Source organism: Prionailurus viverrinus, chromosome A1, assembly GCF_022837055.1.
Source record: "Prionailurus viverrinus isolate Anna chromosome A1, UM_Priviv_1.0, whole genome shotgun sequence".
Classification (NCBI taxonomy): Eukaryota; Metazoa; Chordata; class Mammalia; order Carnivora; family Felidae; genus Prionailurus; species Prionailurus viverrinus.
In genome coordinates, this window is record NC_062561.1 from 206,859,300 (window position 1) to 206,872,869 (window position 13,570).

Genomic DNA, 13,570 nt, shown 5'->3' on the forward strand with positions numbered 1-13,570 from the left:
CATCCTGTTCTCTCACTGATTTTGATTAAAATAATAATATTCATAAGGAAAAAAAGTTAAAAGAATACCATAAAAGGGCAAATGCTTTCATGGACAGACTTGAAACTGGATGGTTGATTGTATTAAGTGTGCTTGTTAAAGAAGCTAAGGTCTCATTTAATTTAGTCGTGTGCTTTGCTTTGGTTCAAAAGAGCCATAAGCCCAGGATTTGGTCAGCACTTAAAACGTTTACTGAGTTTCCACTTGGTCCTTCCAGTCTGCTAAACGCATAGATGGTTCTGTAAATATCTTGGGGCGCCTGGATGGCTCAGTCGGTTGAGCATCCGACTTTGGCTCAGGTCATGATCTAGCAGTCTGTGAGTTCGAGCCCTGCGTCTGCTCTGTGGTGACAGCTCAGAGCCTGGAGCCTGCTTTGGGTTCTGTGTCTCCCTCTCTGTCTAACCCCTCCCCTGCTCATACTCTGTCTCTGTCAAAAATAAACAAACATTTAAAAAAATTAAAAAAAAAAAAAGAAATCCGACTTGGCTCATGTCCTCAAGGGGTTGGTCAAAAGATAAGGCTTTAAGAGAATGTATGTACGATACCAATCCACAACTGCAACTTGAATAATGCCTAACATTTAATTGTTCCGTGTTTATAACGGGGCCAGAAGCTTTGAATGATTAATCTCAGGTAAACCTTATGACAATTCTGACATTTAAGATTTTCAGGTAAGGACACTTAGGCCTAGATAAGTTATGTAACCTAAGGACAGTCAAAAGGATATACACCTGAATGTTTGCATCTGTTGAGTAATCTCTGGAGTTTCTGGGACTCCAGTGCCAGAAAGATCTTGCAAAATACAGACTTGGATGATGGGAGAAGGGAAAGAAGGAAGAGAAGGCCCTAGAGGCCCAGTCCTAACCTTGTCTCTTGTCCACGGGCAATCTTGACCAGGCTTTCCTGGTCACACCTAATGGCATTTGGCTTGTGGCAGATTCTTACTGCAAACGTGCTCTACTCAAGTCAGGGCCAAGGGTGGAGAGAGGGGACTGATACATGGACGAAATGAAAGCTGTCCGGGAGGAGGAACAGATGTAGGGGACCTCGAGGGGGTAGCCCACACACGTGCCGCCCACACACGTGCCGGACACTGACTTGGAAAAGCAACAGGCTCCGAGAGACCCTGCGCTGCCCCAATGCTAGGCCAACAATTACCAAAGACTTTGGCGAAGGCCGACTCCCACGCCTCCTCAAAGCTAACAGGCCGACAAGGGGCTGCCTAGGCAAGTGCGTGCATGGGGCACAGCTGCCCGAAACCCGCGGGCACTGGGAAAAGACTCCGGGGCCGAAGGACTGGGGTACTTCCCCCGCGACCCGCGCTAGCAACGCAGGCTTACGCTCCCGGCCCCTCCCAGCCTCGCGTCTCTATAAACTTGCAGCCTCAGAGGGCACTGGAGGCAGGAGGACGTCAGCGACGCGCGGTCGAGCCTCCAGCCCGCCCCTCGCGCGCCTGCCTCTCGCTCCCTTCCCGTTGACGCGGCGACGGTCCGGCAGCGCTCCGACACATTCACGCGCGCGCTGCAGCTCGCCGTCTCCTCCCAGCCCAGCCCCGAACATGGCGGCTCTCAAACGCCTCTCCGCCTGGCCCTGGCTCTGCGCCTCCACCTGCCGCTCCGGCGGCGTCTGGTCCAAGGTAAAGTGCAAGCGAAGAAGGCCACGCTCCGCCAGAGAGCAGACGAAACCCCGCGTGTGCCCGTGTCCTCTCCCCTGCCCGCACCCACGCTGTCCAACCTACAAGTTAGCATCCGTGGCGCCGGGTCCAGAGGCACCGAGACGCACCGACGCCTGCCTTGCCTCTCTGCTCCTTCGGGTGGCTGCCTTTGCGCGGTTCTGCAGCCGATTCCCCGAGCCAGGCGAGACCAGGCGTAGAGGCGCGCCAAGGGGCTGCAAGCGGGCGGGACGGCGTTTGGCAGCGGCGAGACGCCCTTCAGGGCACAATCGCGTCCTCAGGGGGGCACCGGGAGGGCGCGCGTGTCTACGGCGGGGTAGGGGTGACGGCAGCAGGGGGCAGGTTTGCACCCCGCACTGGGATTTGAGGGCTGGGGGGCCTCTAGAGGCCCAGAATCCAGGGCTGGTTAGCACGAGTCGGCCGCGGAGGGGGCGGATGCCGGGTGCCTTGGAGGTGGAATGCCGTCCCCTCCCTGTCTTCCTTTTTTTGGCTGCGCCGCACAGCACCGCGGCGGTGGGAAAGGGAACCCGGACTGGAGCGCACGCCTGGGCATCTTCTCTATCCAGCGGAGAAGCCTGTAGCGCTTCGGCCCGCCGTGGCTCGCGCGCGGTCTGGGGCGCCGGCATCCGCGTTGGAGGATTTCCGTTTTCAAACCCTTAGAAAATCTTGTTCCGCCCTTACTGCCAATTCGCCAACAAGTGGTATCCTGAGACACTCTTCGCGGCGATTGTTAGTTGATAGGTTTTTTTTTTTTTTTTGCCTTGCTCTGTCCCTAAATGTAGCCCAAGCTCAGGTGGAATTCGTGTTCCGAGTTCCCTGAGGCCAGTACTGGCCCAGAAGTGAGTGGAGTGTAGCGCATCTCCGCTACCATCGTAACCATGGAACCTCTTCCTTGCAAGAGAACAACAACGAAAAGGGACCTTTTTAACTTAGTAGCGTATTAAATGATAGTTTTGTACTTGAAAAACATACCTTGCACACGGTGTACTCACAGACTGCCCCGCCCCATTACTGTTTCCCAAATCCAGTCTCTTGACAACAGTGAACTCAGGGGCCACTAAGCCTCTTAGGTAAATGCTAGGGGGTGATGTAGAACTGGAACATTTTACTCATAAATGCCTCTTAGGAAAGGAAGCTTTTTGGTAATTGCAGGTAGCTTTGGGTTTATAAAGCATTATTAGAAGGGCACTTGAGTAACCTTCAGTCACATTGCTGCAGGTGCTTTTGAAACTAATGCATGCCAGGACACTGTGATACCCTGCCTGGAGGTTAAAAACATTTGCTCTTTTGCCAGTTACTTATTTGCCTAAGTGTAATTTACTCACTTTCCATATTTAGGTATAGCATTAAACCACTTCTGAAGCCCAGCAAACCTCTTCTCAGGTGGCAGTTACAAATTAGAGGCTTTGTGGGGCGCCTGGGTGGCTAAGGCAGTTAAGCCTCCTACTCTTGTCTCTTGATTTTATTTTAAATTTTAACGTTTATTTATTTTTGAGACAGAGACCGAGCATGAGCAGTTGGAGGAGAGGGAGACACATAATCCAGAGCAGGATCCAGGCTCTGAGCTATCCGCACAGAGCCCCATGTGGGGCTTGAACTCATGGACCATGAGATCATGACCTGAGCAGAAGTCAGACACTCAACCAACTGAGCCACCCAGGTGCCTCTCTTGTCTCTTGATTTTAGCTCAGTGTCATGGTATCAGGATTGCCCCTCCCCTTCCCTTGGGCTCCGTGCTGACAAATCAGAGCTTGCTTGGAATTCTCTGTGCCTCTCCCTCTGCTCTTGCTCAGGCTCTCTCTCTCTCAAAATAAATAAACCAACATTAAAAAAAAAAAATTAGAGGCTGTACCTCATTAAAAATTCATATGAGGGTCTAAAGTTTCTTCCTTTCCAGTTTGATTGTCATAGATCCAAGTGCCTGCATGCAGGTGTTTGTTCAGGCTTGGCACTTGGCATTACGATTATTTAGTCCTTGAGTTCTCATCTCTAACTTCCCTTAAACTTTAACACTTGGGTGCTTGTTTAACTTTTCAAATGTATACGTTGACTGCTTAACAAGACGAAAGTTTCTGGTTGTCAGGAACAATATCATATACCTTATTCTCCAACACTTTTTTAAAAAATTTTTAAATGTTTATTTATTTTTGAGAGAGAGAAAGAGAGAGCATGAGCAGGGAAGGGCAGAAGAGGGAGACAGAGGATCCAAAGTGAGCTCTGCAATGATAGCAGGGAGGCCCGATGTGGGGCTCGAACCCACCAACGCAAGATCATGACCTGAGTTGAAGTCAGTCGCTCACCTGATATGACCACACAGGCACCCTCCATCCCTTTCAACATTATATACTATCAGGCATAGTATAGACACTCAATACATGTTTAATATATGGATGAAAGAACTCTGTGGACAAACAGAAATAGTAACCTTGAGAACTTTTTTGCTAAACATAACCAACAGCCCAAATTAGATGGTGTGTGTGTTGTGTGTGTGTTTGGCAAGTCTCTCAAACTTGAGTGAGCCTCAGAATTGCCTGGAGGCTTTATCAGAGAGGTTGCAGGGTCCTCTGCAACCAGCCGGGTGGGTGGGGCTTGAAGCACACTTTGCATAAATGAGTTCCCAGGTGATGTTGATGCTTTGGGTCTGAGGACTACATTTCAGAGCCATTGGCATGGATTTAGATTTGAATAGACTATCTGAAGTTATCTTTCTTCTCCATTACTATTTTAGAGGGAGCATTTAATACTATTTTCCATTTACTGGGGAAAATTATTACTAGAAAAGGTCCTCAAACTACCATTAATACTTTATTTACCTTTCTTTCTTGAACTTATTTTTTCCCATATCTTCCTTCAATTCCATTCTCCCCTGAGCTGCAGTCCTGGTACAACTTGCTGGTCAACTCCACCTGGATGTCACTTAGTGCTTCAAGCTTTTTCTGACCCAAAATGACCCAGCCACAAAGTGGCTTTTTCCTCCCTTGTTTTGTTTTGTTTTCATTATGGCTAACCGTACCACTATCCATCCAGTGTGTAAGCTAGAAGTCTTGGTATCCTTCTTTCCTCCCCTCTTCCCTCCACCTCCAGTTGATAAGCGATGCCATGTGTGTACCTTTCCTGAAATTTCTGTGGGTCTGTCCTTGGTACTCTTTCCCAGCAACCATCTATTCCTTACGGCTCCCTGATCGGATATTACAGTTGTATTTAAGTTTTTGTAATTATTTAATGACTATTAGCCTGAGTAGTTTATAAGTTTCATCCGCGCAGGGACTATGCCAGAGTATTTTCTTTTTCTTTTTCTTTTTTTTTTTTTTTTTAAGATTTATTTATTTTGAGAGAAAGAGAGAGCATGGGGGAGGTACAGAGAGAGGGAGAGAGAGACAGTCCCAAGCAGGCTCCATACTGTCATCTCAGAGCCCAATGTGGGGCTTAAACCCATGAACCATGAGATAATGACCTGAGCCAAAACCAAGAGCCAGGTGCTTACCCAACTGAGCCACCCAAGTGCCCCCTGAGTAGTTTTCTGTTTAATCCTGTATTCCAGTATTTAGTATGTTTGATGCAAAATGGATATTTTTTTGATCAAATGGGTGAATGAAAGAATGATTTCCTCTGCCACTTTCATGTCTCAGGCTTTATAGGAGTTGTGACATCTGGGTTTCAAAAACTCTGCTGTCCCTTCCTCATTGAAGGATGAAGTTGAAATTCTAGTATGGTCCTTAAAGCCTTCCACAACCTGTCTCAGTCTCCTTTTCTAGCCTTATCTTCACAAGCTTCTCTCCATGGGACCTGATCCCACATGTTCTTGAGCAAACACAGTGAGAGCCTTCTATCTCCATGCCTTTACTCCTGCTTCTTCTCTTTCTGGATTCCCCATCCTCATTAGTATTTTAACTCTTGGCAAGCTCCTCGTGCTTTCTGATATACCAGGCAGAATGCATCACTCCTTCACCTGTGCTCCTTTAAAGTGCTGGGTATCAATCCATCATTGGAATAGAACATGTATGTTCCCTCAGAAACAGTATGCTCCTGATTTAGAGAATTGCCTAGTGTCAGTAATTCCCTGTGACCTCCTTTCAAGTTATTTATTCATGTTATAAGTGTGTAACTGGTAGTGTTTAGTTTAAGGTGAACATTCTACCTTTTGACAGGTACTTGTCCCGTAATGGACCATCATCAAAGCATTTCACACTAAACGCACTAAAGCATTTCAACACATCATCACCTCTGCTTGGCCGTGGTACTCTATGCTCCTTGCCAAGTGTGTGTGTTTAGCCACCCACGTATTACTGTCTTTTCCTTCCAATAGGGTCCTCTTCATCTCTCTCCATATGACTTCTGTTCCCCACTTCTGTGGATCAAACTTTCATACTGAAGTGGGCAGTATCAGTCTTCCTGTGTCCTGATTTATGTAACTGTAAGGTGACAAGGTCAGTATCACCTGGGTGTACAGTTCTATATCATTAAGATAAGATAATTTAAAGATAAAAAAGCAATATGCTGTGTTGAGTTTCCCTTAAAGGAATTCAAAATGAAGTGCATTTTTTTGAGGTTCTGGAGCATTGAATGACAAGAAAAAAAGAAATTTAGGCACAAGAAGTATTGGTAGAAGTGGTAAGAAAGGAAGGAGATTCTGAGTTGGGAAGTCATGAGATGAAATTTAGGCTCAACTGTGAAATCCGTTTTCAGATTCTAAATGCAAGAATTTGAACCAGAGGACAAAGAGTGATGATGGAGAGGATTTTAAAAAGACAAATAGATTAAATAGAAAAAAATTTGTAGTGTAAGCATTTTGATTATTTCTTGCACTTCAGTACTTTGATCTTTTGCGGTACAGTCATTTTTATTTCCTTCCTCCAGTAGTAATAGCAGAAACTAGTGGCAACATAAAGTGAAATTTTGCAGAAGGTGGGAGAGTGGAAAAGCAAAATGAAATACACTAGGTGAATATAAAAGAAGACCTTGGTGAAAAAAATTATCCTCAGAATAAATAGATGTTGAAGCTGAGCAGTTCATCGCTCTTTGTTCTTTTGGTAACCTCTGCAAACTTGAAGGCTATTAGCAGATGGTACTTGGGTCTTTTTACCTCATTGTTCTAGCATTTTAGAAGACATGCCAATTTATGAGCAGCGTATAGCTTCACTTTGAATTCAGTTACCTAAGAAAAAAGGCACCTCTCCTGCTTAGTCTTAGAGGGTGTTAGCAGTGATGCTCCTTGACTCCCAAAGGCTGGGGGTATGGGAGAGAATGTGGGCAGGGAGAAAGCCTGTTCAGAAAACAAACCCAGAGGCTTTCCCTAGGATGCTGCCCCCCCCCCCCCCCCCCCCCCCCCCCCCCCCCCCCCCCCCCCACCCCCCCCCCCCAAGACTTGAAGCCTTAAAGATACACAGGAAACATTCTGGTGCAACTGGTTTCAGACACCGTGCTTCCTCTTTGCCTCCCTACCTGCATGCATGCTTCTAGCTTCTTGCCTGGTAATCTTTGAATACTTAGAATGGCAAATTTGACTACAAATAAAATAAACGTGTTCAAGTAATCTTAAAGCTAGGACCCATTTTTCAAACCCTCAACAAAAATGGTGTGGATTAATTTGCTCTAGCATGGGTCATGCTAAAAAAAATTCTTTGTCAAATCAGTAATATGTACATTCATGTGTGTATGAGTAGGGTACAGCAGGGAGGTTAAAAATGAAAACTGGGGTGCCTGAGTGGCTCAGTCGGCTAAGCGTCTGACTTCAGCTCAGGTCATGATCTCATGACGGTTCATGAGTTCGAGCCCTGTGTCGGGCTCTGTGCTGACAGCTCAGAGCCTGGAGCCTGCTTCGGATTCTGTGTTTCCCTCTCTGTCTCTGTCCCCCCGGCTTCCCCCCCCCCAATCTCTCTTTCAAAAATAGATAAACTTAAAAAAATTTTTTTAAATGAGAACTAAACTCCAATCAATGACAAGTTAATCTTCTCCAAAAGAAGCAAACATCCCCAGGGTATCTTCTGTAGTCCAAGCCCAGGACTGAGGCCAGGGCTGAGTGTTTCTGCTATACCATTACTTAATCCTCACTGTATCCTTGAGAAACAACTGTCATCCTTTTGTAAATTTAAAATCCCCCCCCCCCCCCCCGATTTTGCAATTTTCTCAGTGTCCTGCAATTGTGGTTGAACTGGAATTTGAAACAAGGGTATTTTTGGCCCCGGGATTACTGGAGTGTGGCCCATTAAGCCACGCTATTGATTTCTCAGCAAGTAGATATCAACTGTCAATGTAACAGGTAGCAAAAGTCAACAAACATTCACCGAATGTGTGAAAAATGAAAAAAACAAAGTTGGACATAAATTCTTAAGTATATTGAGCCATTCTCCCATTCCCTGCAAACATTGAGCATCTATTTGTGCTTAGCTTTTCATTATCTGGATAAATGTGAGACACTTGAGTCTTTTCTAAAATACTTCTGAGGTATTTTTTTTCAAGGTGTGGGGCAAGTGTTTCAATAATTTCTGACTAATGAAGATACTAGTTTTCAGCTGAAACAGAGGAACAGAAGACCTGTCAAGTCTGTTTATCTTTTGTTTCTCGTTGTGAACCCCAAAAGTGTCCTGGATCTGTAGGAGAAATGACTTTTCTTTTGACTTCCTCTCTATAGGATTCATGTTTCTTAGTCTATAGATAAGTAGTTCAGGGTGACCTCTCCCCTAGACTGCTTGGGTGTAGATGAATTCGTTTATTTTCTTCCTCCTCCTCCTGCTGAGGCCCTGACTCTTCACCAGCACCCCCACTTTTTTTTTTTTTTTTTTGGTAAGAGATAGGATTAGCATTAATTTATATATTTCATGTTTTTCCACTTTTTCCCCAATTTTACTGAGATATAATGGACAAACAACACTAAGTTTAAGGTGTACAGAGCAATGACTTGACTTGTCCTTCACTGTTTAGTGAAGATAATGACAGTAGAGTTCCTCGTGAAAAAATAGGGTATTCATAATGATTTGTTGTCTCTAAATAATGAAATAGAGTAAGATTAGGGCTTTTAAAAAACAGGGAAAGGAGCATATTGTGGTAGAAGGACTCTGTGATGAAGGCCGAAACCTGGGATCTGGTCTTGCTGTAACACAGTGTTGGGTACATTACAATTACAAAATCTTACTCCGCTTCAGAAACTTGACCTGTAAATAGAATTGGTGGCGCAGTCGGTTAAGCGTCCGACTTCAGCCAGGTCACGATCTCGCGGTCCGCGAGTTCGAGCCCCGCGTCAGGCTCTGGGCTGATGGCTCAGAGCCTGGAACCTGTTTCCGATTCTGTGTCTCCCTCTCTCTCTGCCCCTCCCCCGTTCATGCTCTGTCTCTCTCTGTCCCAAAAATAAATAAATGTTGAAAAAAAATTAAAAAAAAAAGAATTGGTGGGATTAGAATACCTGTGTCTTTTTCTTTTTTCTAATTTCAAGGAGACATTCTTAACTTTATTTTGTGATTCATCTGTTGGCCTCTTTATTGAGGCTATTGAACTTTTCATTTCCAGGATTTAAAAAAAATATTCGGTGTTCAAATAGAATCCAATAAATCCTTGCTGCTGAGGATGGGACAGAGAAGTAAGCTGTCTGCAGCTCAGCCTATTTCCTTTCTAGCTCTGCCTCCTTTTATTTTTGGCATTTGGGTGGTGTGCCAGGTCCTACCCCCTGTGTTTGCCTGACCTGGCTGAAGGTTGAATTTAAAGGGACAAAAGTCATCTGTGTAACCTTTGCAGATATTATTTGGCTTTCAGTATAGTTCTCTTAAAGGCAATAGGCTTTTGTAGTAATTGACACGTTTTATGAAAGAAGTTTATAGAGGAAGAAAAGAATGCTAGAAACTTACTAATGCCATTACCTTGACCCCATAGGTCGTCTGTCAAAGACTGGTAAGGCAGTGCGTGTGAGTTTACAACACTTATGGACCTTTTAACATGGCAGCATATGAGGAATCAAGAGCCATGCTCTTTACTCCTTCTCTTTTTAGGTTGAATGTATAATAAGAAATAAAAGGATAAGTGACATTGATTATGAACGATTACAACACAGTGAACTCTGATTTTTCTCCTGTCCATACTGTGTATGAAGCATAAAGAGAGAAACCGTTTAAAACTGATTGTGAATATTCACTAGATAACCCGTTTTGCACCGAATAGATCACTGTGGTAAGACTAGGCACACCTCTCTCATAGGTCATAGTCTCATATTTTTTGCAGCATCTATAAACTCCAAGCACCATAGGGGGATGGATCTTTTTGTGTGCTGGTCATTACTTGTCCTCTTAGGAGGCATTCGCTGACCTAAGACTGGGTCAGGGCCCAACTACGTATTTGTATATGGGTTATACCATACCTGATCTCCAGGGCAGCAGTCATGTCTTAGCATTTACTGGATGGAAGTAAGCACCATAGTAGTTGGCACATAGTAAGCTCTCAATGAATATTTGTTGACCGAATGGAAGGTTAGCTCACTATCAGAAACTAATGCTTGATGACATCATTATTGTGAATCTGAGTCCCAGTGTATGGGCTATCAACTTTCAGTGTTTTGGGTAGCCACAAATGACACAGAATTTTCCTTTATATAATGGGATGCATCCATCATGATCACAAGGGAAGTCTGTTGATAGTGTGTGGATAGGGTATGTCCTTTCTACTCTTACAGTGAATTATTTGCAGCCCCACTCTTTCTTTCAAAGAGCAGATAGTGAAATTATCATTGCATATATAAAAAGTGAATGTGTATGCAAAGATATGTCTCTAAATGATTATTCACTTAAAAATTTTTAAAAATATTTTAGGGATGTGTTGGCTACTTTTCAACCAGTACACATCGCCATACCAAATTTTATACAGATCCAGTGGAAGCTGTAAAAGACATTCCTGATGGTGCAACGATTCTGGTTGGTGGTGAGTAATAGTATTGTTTTCCTTTTTGTGATGGTAACATTCTTATGTTTTTAGCAAAGCAGGGAAATCAAAGTGGCAAAGCTATGTAGATTAAAAATGCCAATTATTTTATTATTAATTCATTATTTTATTTTTATTATTCATAATAAATTCAGCATGTTATGTAATTATTAGTTAAAGGTTTATTAAGTTATAGTACTTAATGTTGTACGTTTTATTTCTTTTTGTGTTTCTTTTTCTATTATTTTGAAAAGCTGAAGCTTAAAATGGATGTCTTATTAGTAGCTTTGAAAACATTCCTAGATCCTTTGGAATTCTGTTTAACTTAAAACATCTGCATTGATCTTGTCATCCCTTAGCTAGCCACTCCTCTGGTTATTCCTCATTTTAGGAGATAGAAAGCATAAATGCACCTATCTATTATTGAGGCCTCTGAGTTCTATTGTTTCACCTTGCTTGGAATGTCTTTTAGAACCACGGTCTCACACTCATTAAACTTGCTGCCTGATTCTTGTGATTTTTTTTTCTTTTTTTTTTAATTTCTAGGCCTTGGTTGTAGGCTAACCTTATTTTTAGGGCTGCTCTTCATCCATTCAACTGATCAGTCATTGAATGTCCATTTTAAACCTAATACTATTTGACAAATTGTGGAAGATACAAAGAAGTAAAAGTCATTAGTCTAGGCTTCTGATTCTGCAAAACTCTACTGAGGCATATAAAACAAACATGCTTGAATAAGTAGCTACATAAAGGTTGAATTCTAAACTCTAGATATGCAGTAAAGTGTAAGATATGCAATGTGTAACCATCGTGTAACCATATTAGCAGGTTGCATTTGTCTTTATTCTTAAGGTTCAAAGATTTGACGGTGATGTCTGGTGCTACACAATGGTCCAGAACATTTGGATACAGCTGTGTAGCCGTTTACTGAGTTGCTGAGATATGTCTATATTTCACTTAGTAGATCTAATAATGTGCTTTGCGTTTTTTTTCTTTTTTAAGGGAAAAGAGTAACACGTAGATTTCTCTGAAAGAACATTATCCTCTTCACAAATCATTTGTCTTTTTCACTTACTGTAGGTTTTGGGTTATGTGGGATTCCAGAGAACCTTATAGGAGCTTTACTAAAGACTGGAGTAAAAGGGCTGACTGCAGTCAGCAACAATGCAGGGTAAGTGTGCATTTTTAAAACAATTGGCTTGAAACAAATGACAGTTCTCTATAATATTTATACAAAGTTTAAGAATGAAATGAAAATTTTCCTCATTTTATGAGCAACATGCTCAAGTATCAAAAGATAGTTTTTTAACAAGCTCAAGAGTTAGAGGTTACATTTCTTCAAATATTTTTGGTACCATTCTTCATAATCATAAGTAAAGCAGACTTGCATAAATGTGTCTCTTAATCTGATGTGCTTTTATTTTTCTAAATTTCAAATATATTATTAAAGTTAAGATATGTATTTTCAAATTGAATCTTTGATTTTATAATTCAGAGATGTCCCTTTATATTTTGTTATTATAGATCATTCTGTATAGTGGAAGATTTCAAGCGGTTTGAAATATGCTTCAAGTCTTTCCTTTGGTTATACCATATTCTAGATGATATGTAAGGTTATCATTAATCATTAAAAATGTTGCTGGTCTTGGTAGAAGGAGGAGGATACGCAGCCAGGACTTAAGGCAGTAGGGTCTCAATCAAAGTGGTCAACAATAAGCCATCACATTTTAATAATGGCATGCACATTAAAATATGTTATGAAGAAAAAAAGTATTTTTATATAAAGCAATAAGTTATCAGTTTTCTTTCAACAGTGAACGACTTGGAAGAAAAAAACTGAAAAATTAACTAAATTTGCAGTTTAGCCTAGTACCATAAATGCAATTTAGAGTAAATTGTACCAATTGTTTAAGACAGGAGACAGATCCTACATTTGTGCTCATGTTTTCTTTGCTGAGTTTATTTATGCTCTTGTTTTCATCTAGAAGGTTCTCCCACCTTTTCTCTGCATATCCACATCTTTCCCATTTTTCAGGATCCAACTCAGGTTGTACATCCTCAAAGAAACCTTATCCAATTAAAGAACTTCTCTAGACTTACTGATTTTGCCCCTTTCTGGGTTCCTTTGGAGACTTCTAGCATTTCTTTGTATACTGAATTGTATTTATTCCCTGAGGTATATTACAGACTGATCTTTTGCTTAAAGTAGTTTTTTCTTCCGTATTATGCTGAGCCTGAGGCACAGAGTCACTAAGTGCTGGAACTGGATAGGTTTGTAGAGGTTATCTGTTCTAGTTCCCTCATTTAACAGAGGAAACTCATTTGTAAATAGGGAAGTGACTTGTTCATGATCACTTGATATTTCTTAAACCTGTCCCATGCCCTGTGAACTTACTTTGTAATTATTAAAATACTTTTGACTATCAGTACTTTGTTGGGTGTTCCAGCTAGCTCAGTGCTTACAAGAAATGGTATAAATCAGTGTAAATTCTTGATGCAGAGTAAGTACTGATAACCACACAAATCTTGAACATGAAGAAGGCACTTTGCATATCCTCATTGGCAGTTGATTCTCTCAATTAGGTGGGTTTAAATCCTAGAGGCCTATGGCAACGAGGGCTTTGTTTTGGCCATTAGAGTCAGACAAATAAGGAAAACTTAGCATTGCTCTGTTGGAGAACCAAAGATAGTTTGAAATGTTGAGTAAATGGAGAGAACTTAGAAGTAATAACTTCTCTCTCATTTAGAAAAAGGCTTTTTATGGAAGGATCTGCCCACATTGGAAGTCTTTCAAAGGTCAGGACTCCTGATTGTTTTTATTTTGTTTTTAGTTATGAAAGGGACCTGTTGCCATGAGGTACCCCTTACCTCCCTTGGTATGTAGCATTAACTGTTAGTCTTGATGAGATAAACTTTCCCCCTCATGATCACTTAGATGAATCAGTACTTTGATATGGA

General features: G+C 42.2%; 1 protein-coding gene across 1 annotated transcript in view; it reads left to right on the forward strand.

Moving 5' to 3' along the window:
- Window positions 1-1,420: 1,420 nt before the first annotated feature.
- OXCT1 (3-oxoacid CoA-transferase 1) overlaps window positions 1,421-13,570 on the forward strand; it is a 137,988-nt gene continuing 125,838 nt past the window's right edge. Inside the window, exons 1-3 of the mRNA XM_047860143.1 lie at window positions 1,421-1,675; window positions 10,504-10,612; window positions 11,693-11,783. Of these exons, the coding sequence (XP_047716099.1) occupies window positions 1,598-1,675; window positions 10,504-10,612; window positions 11,693-11,783 (278 nt within the window). The 5' untranslated portion in view covers window positions 1,421-1,597. The remainder of the gene's footprint in view (window positions 1,676-10,503; window positions 10,613-11,692; window positions 11,784-13,570) is intronic.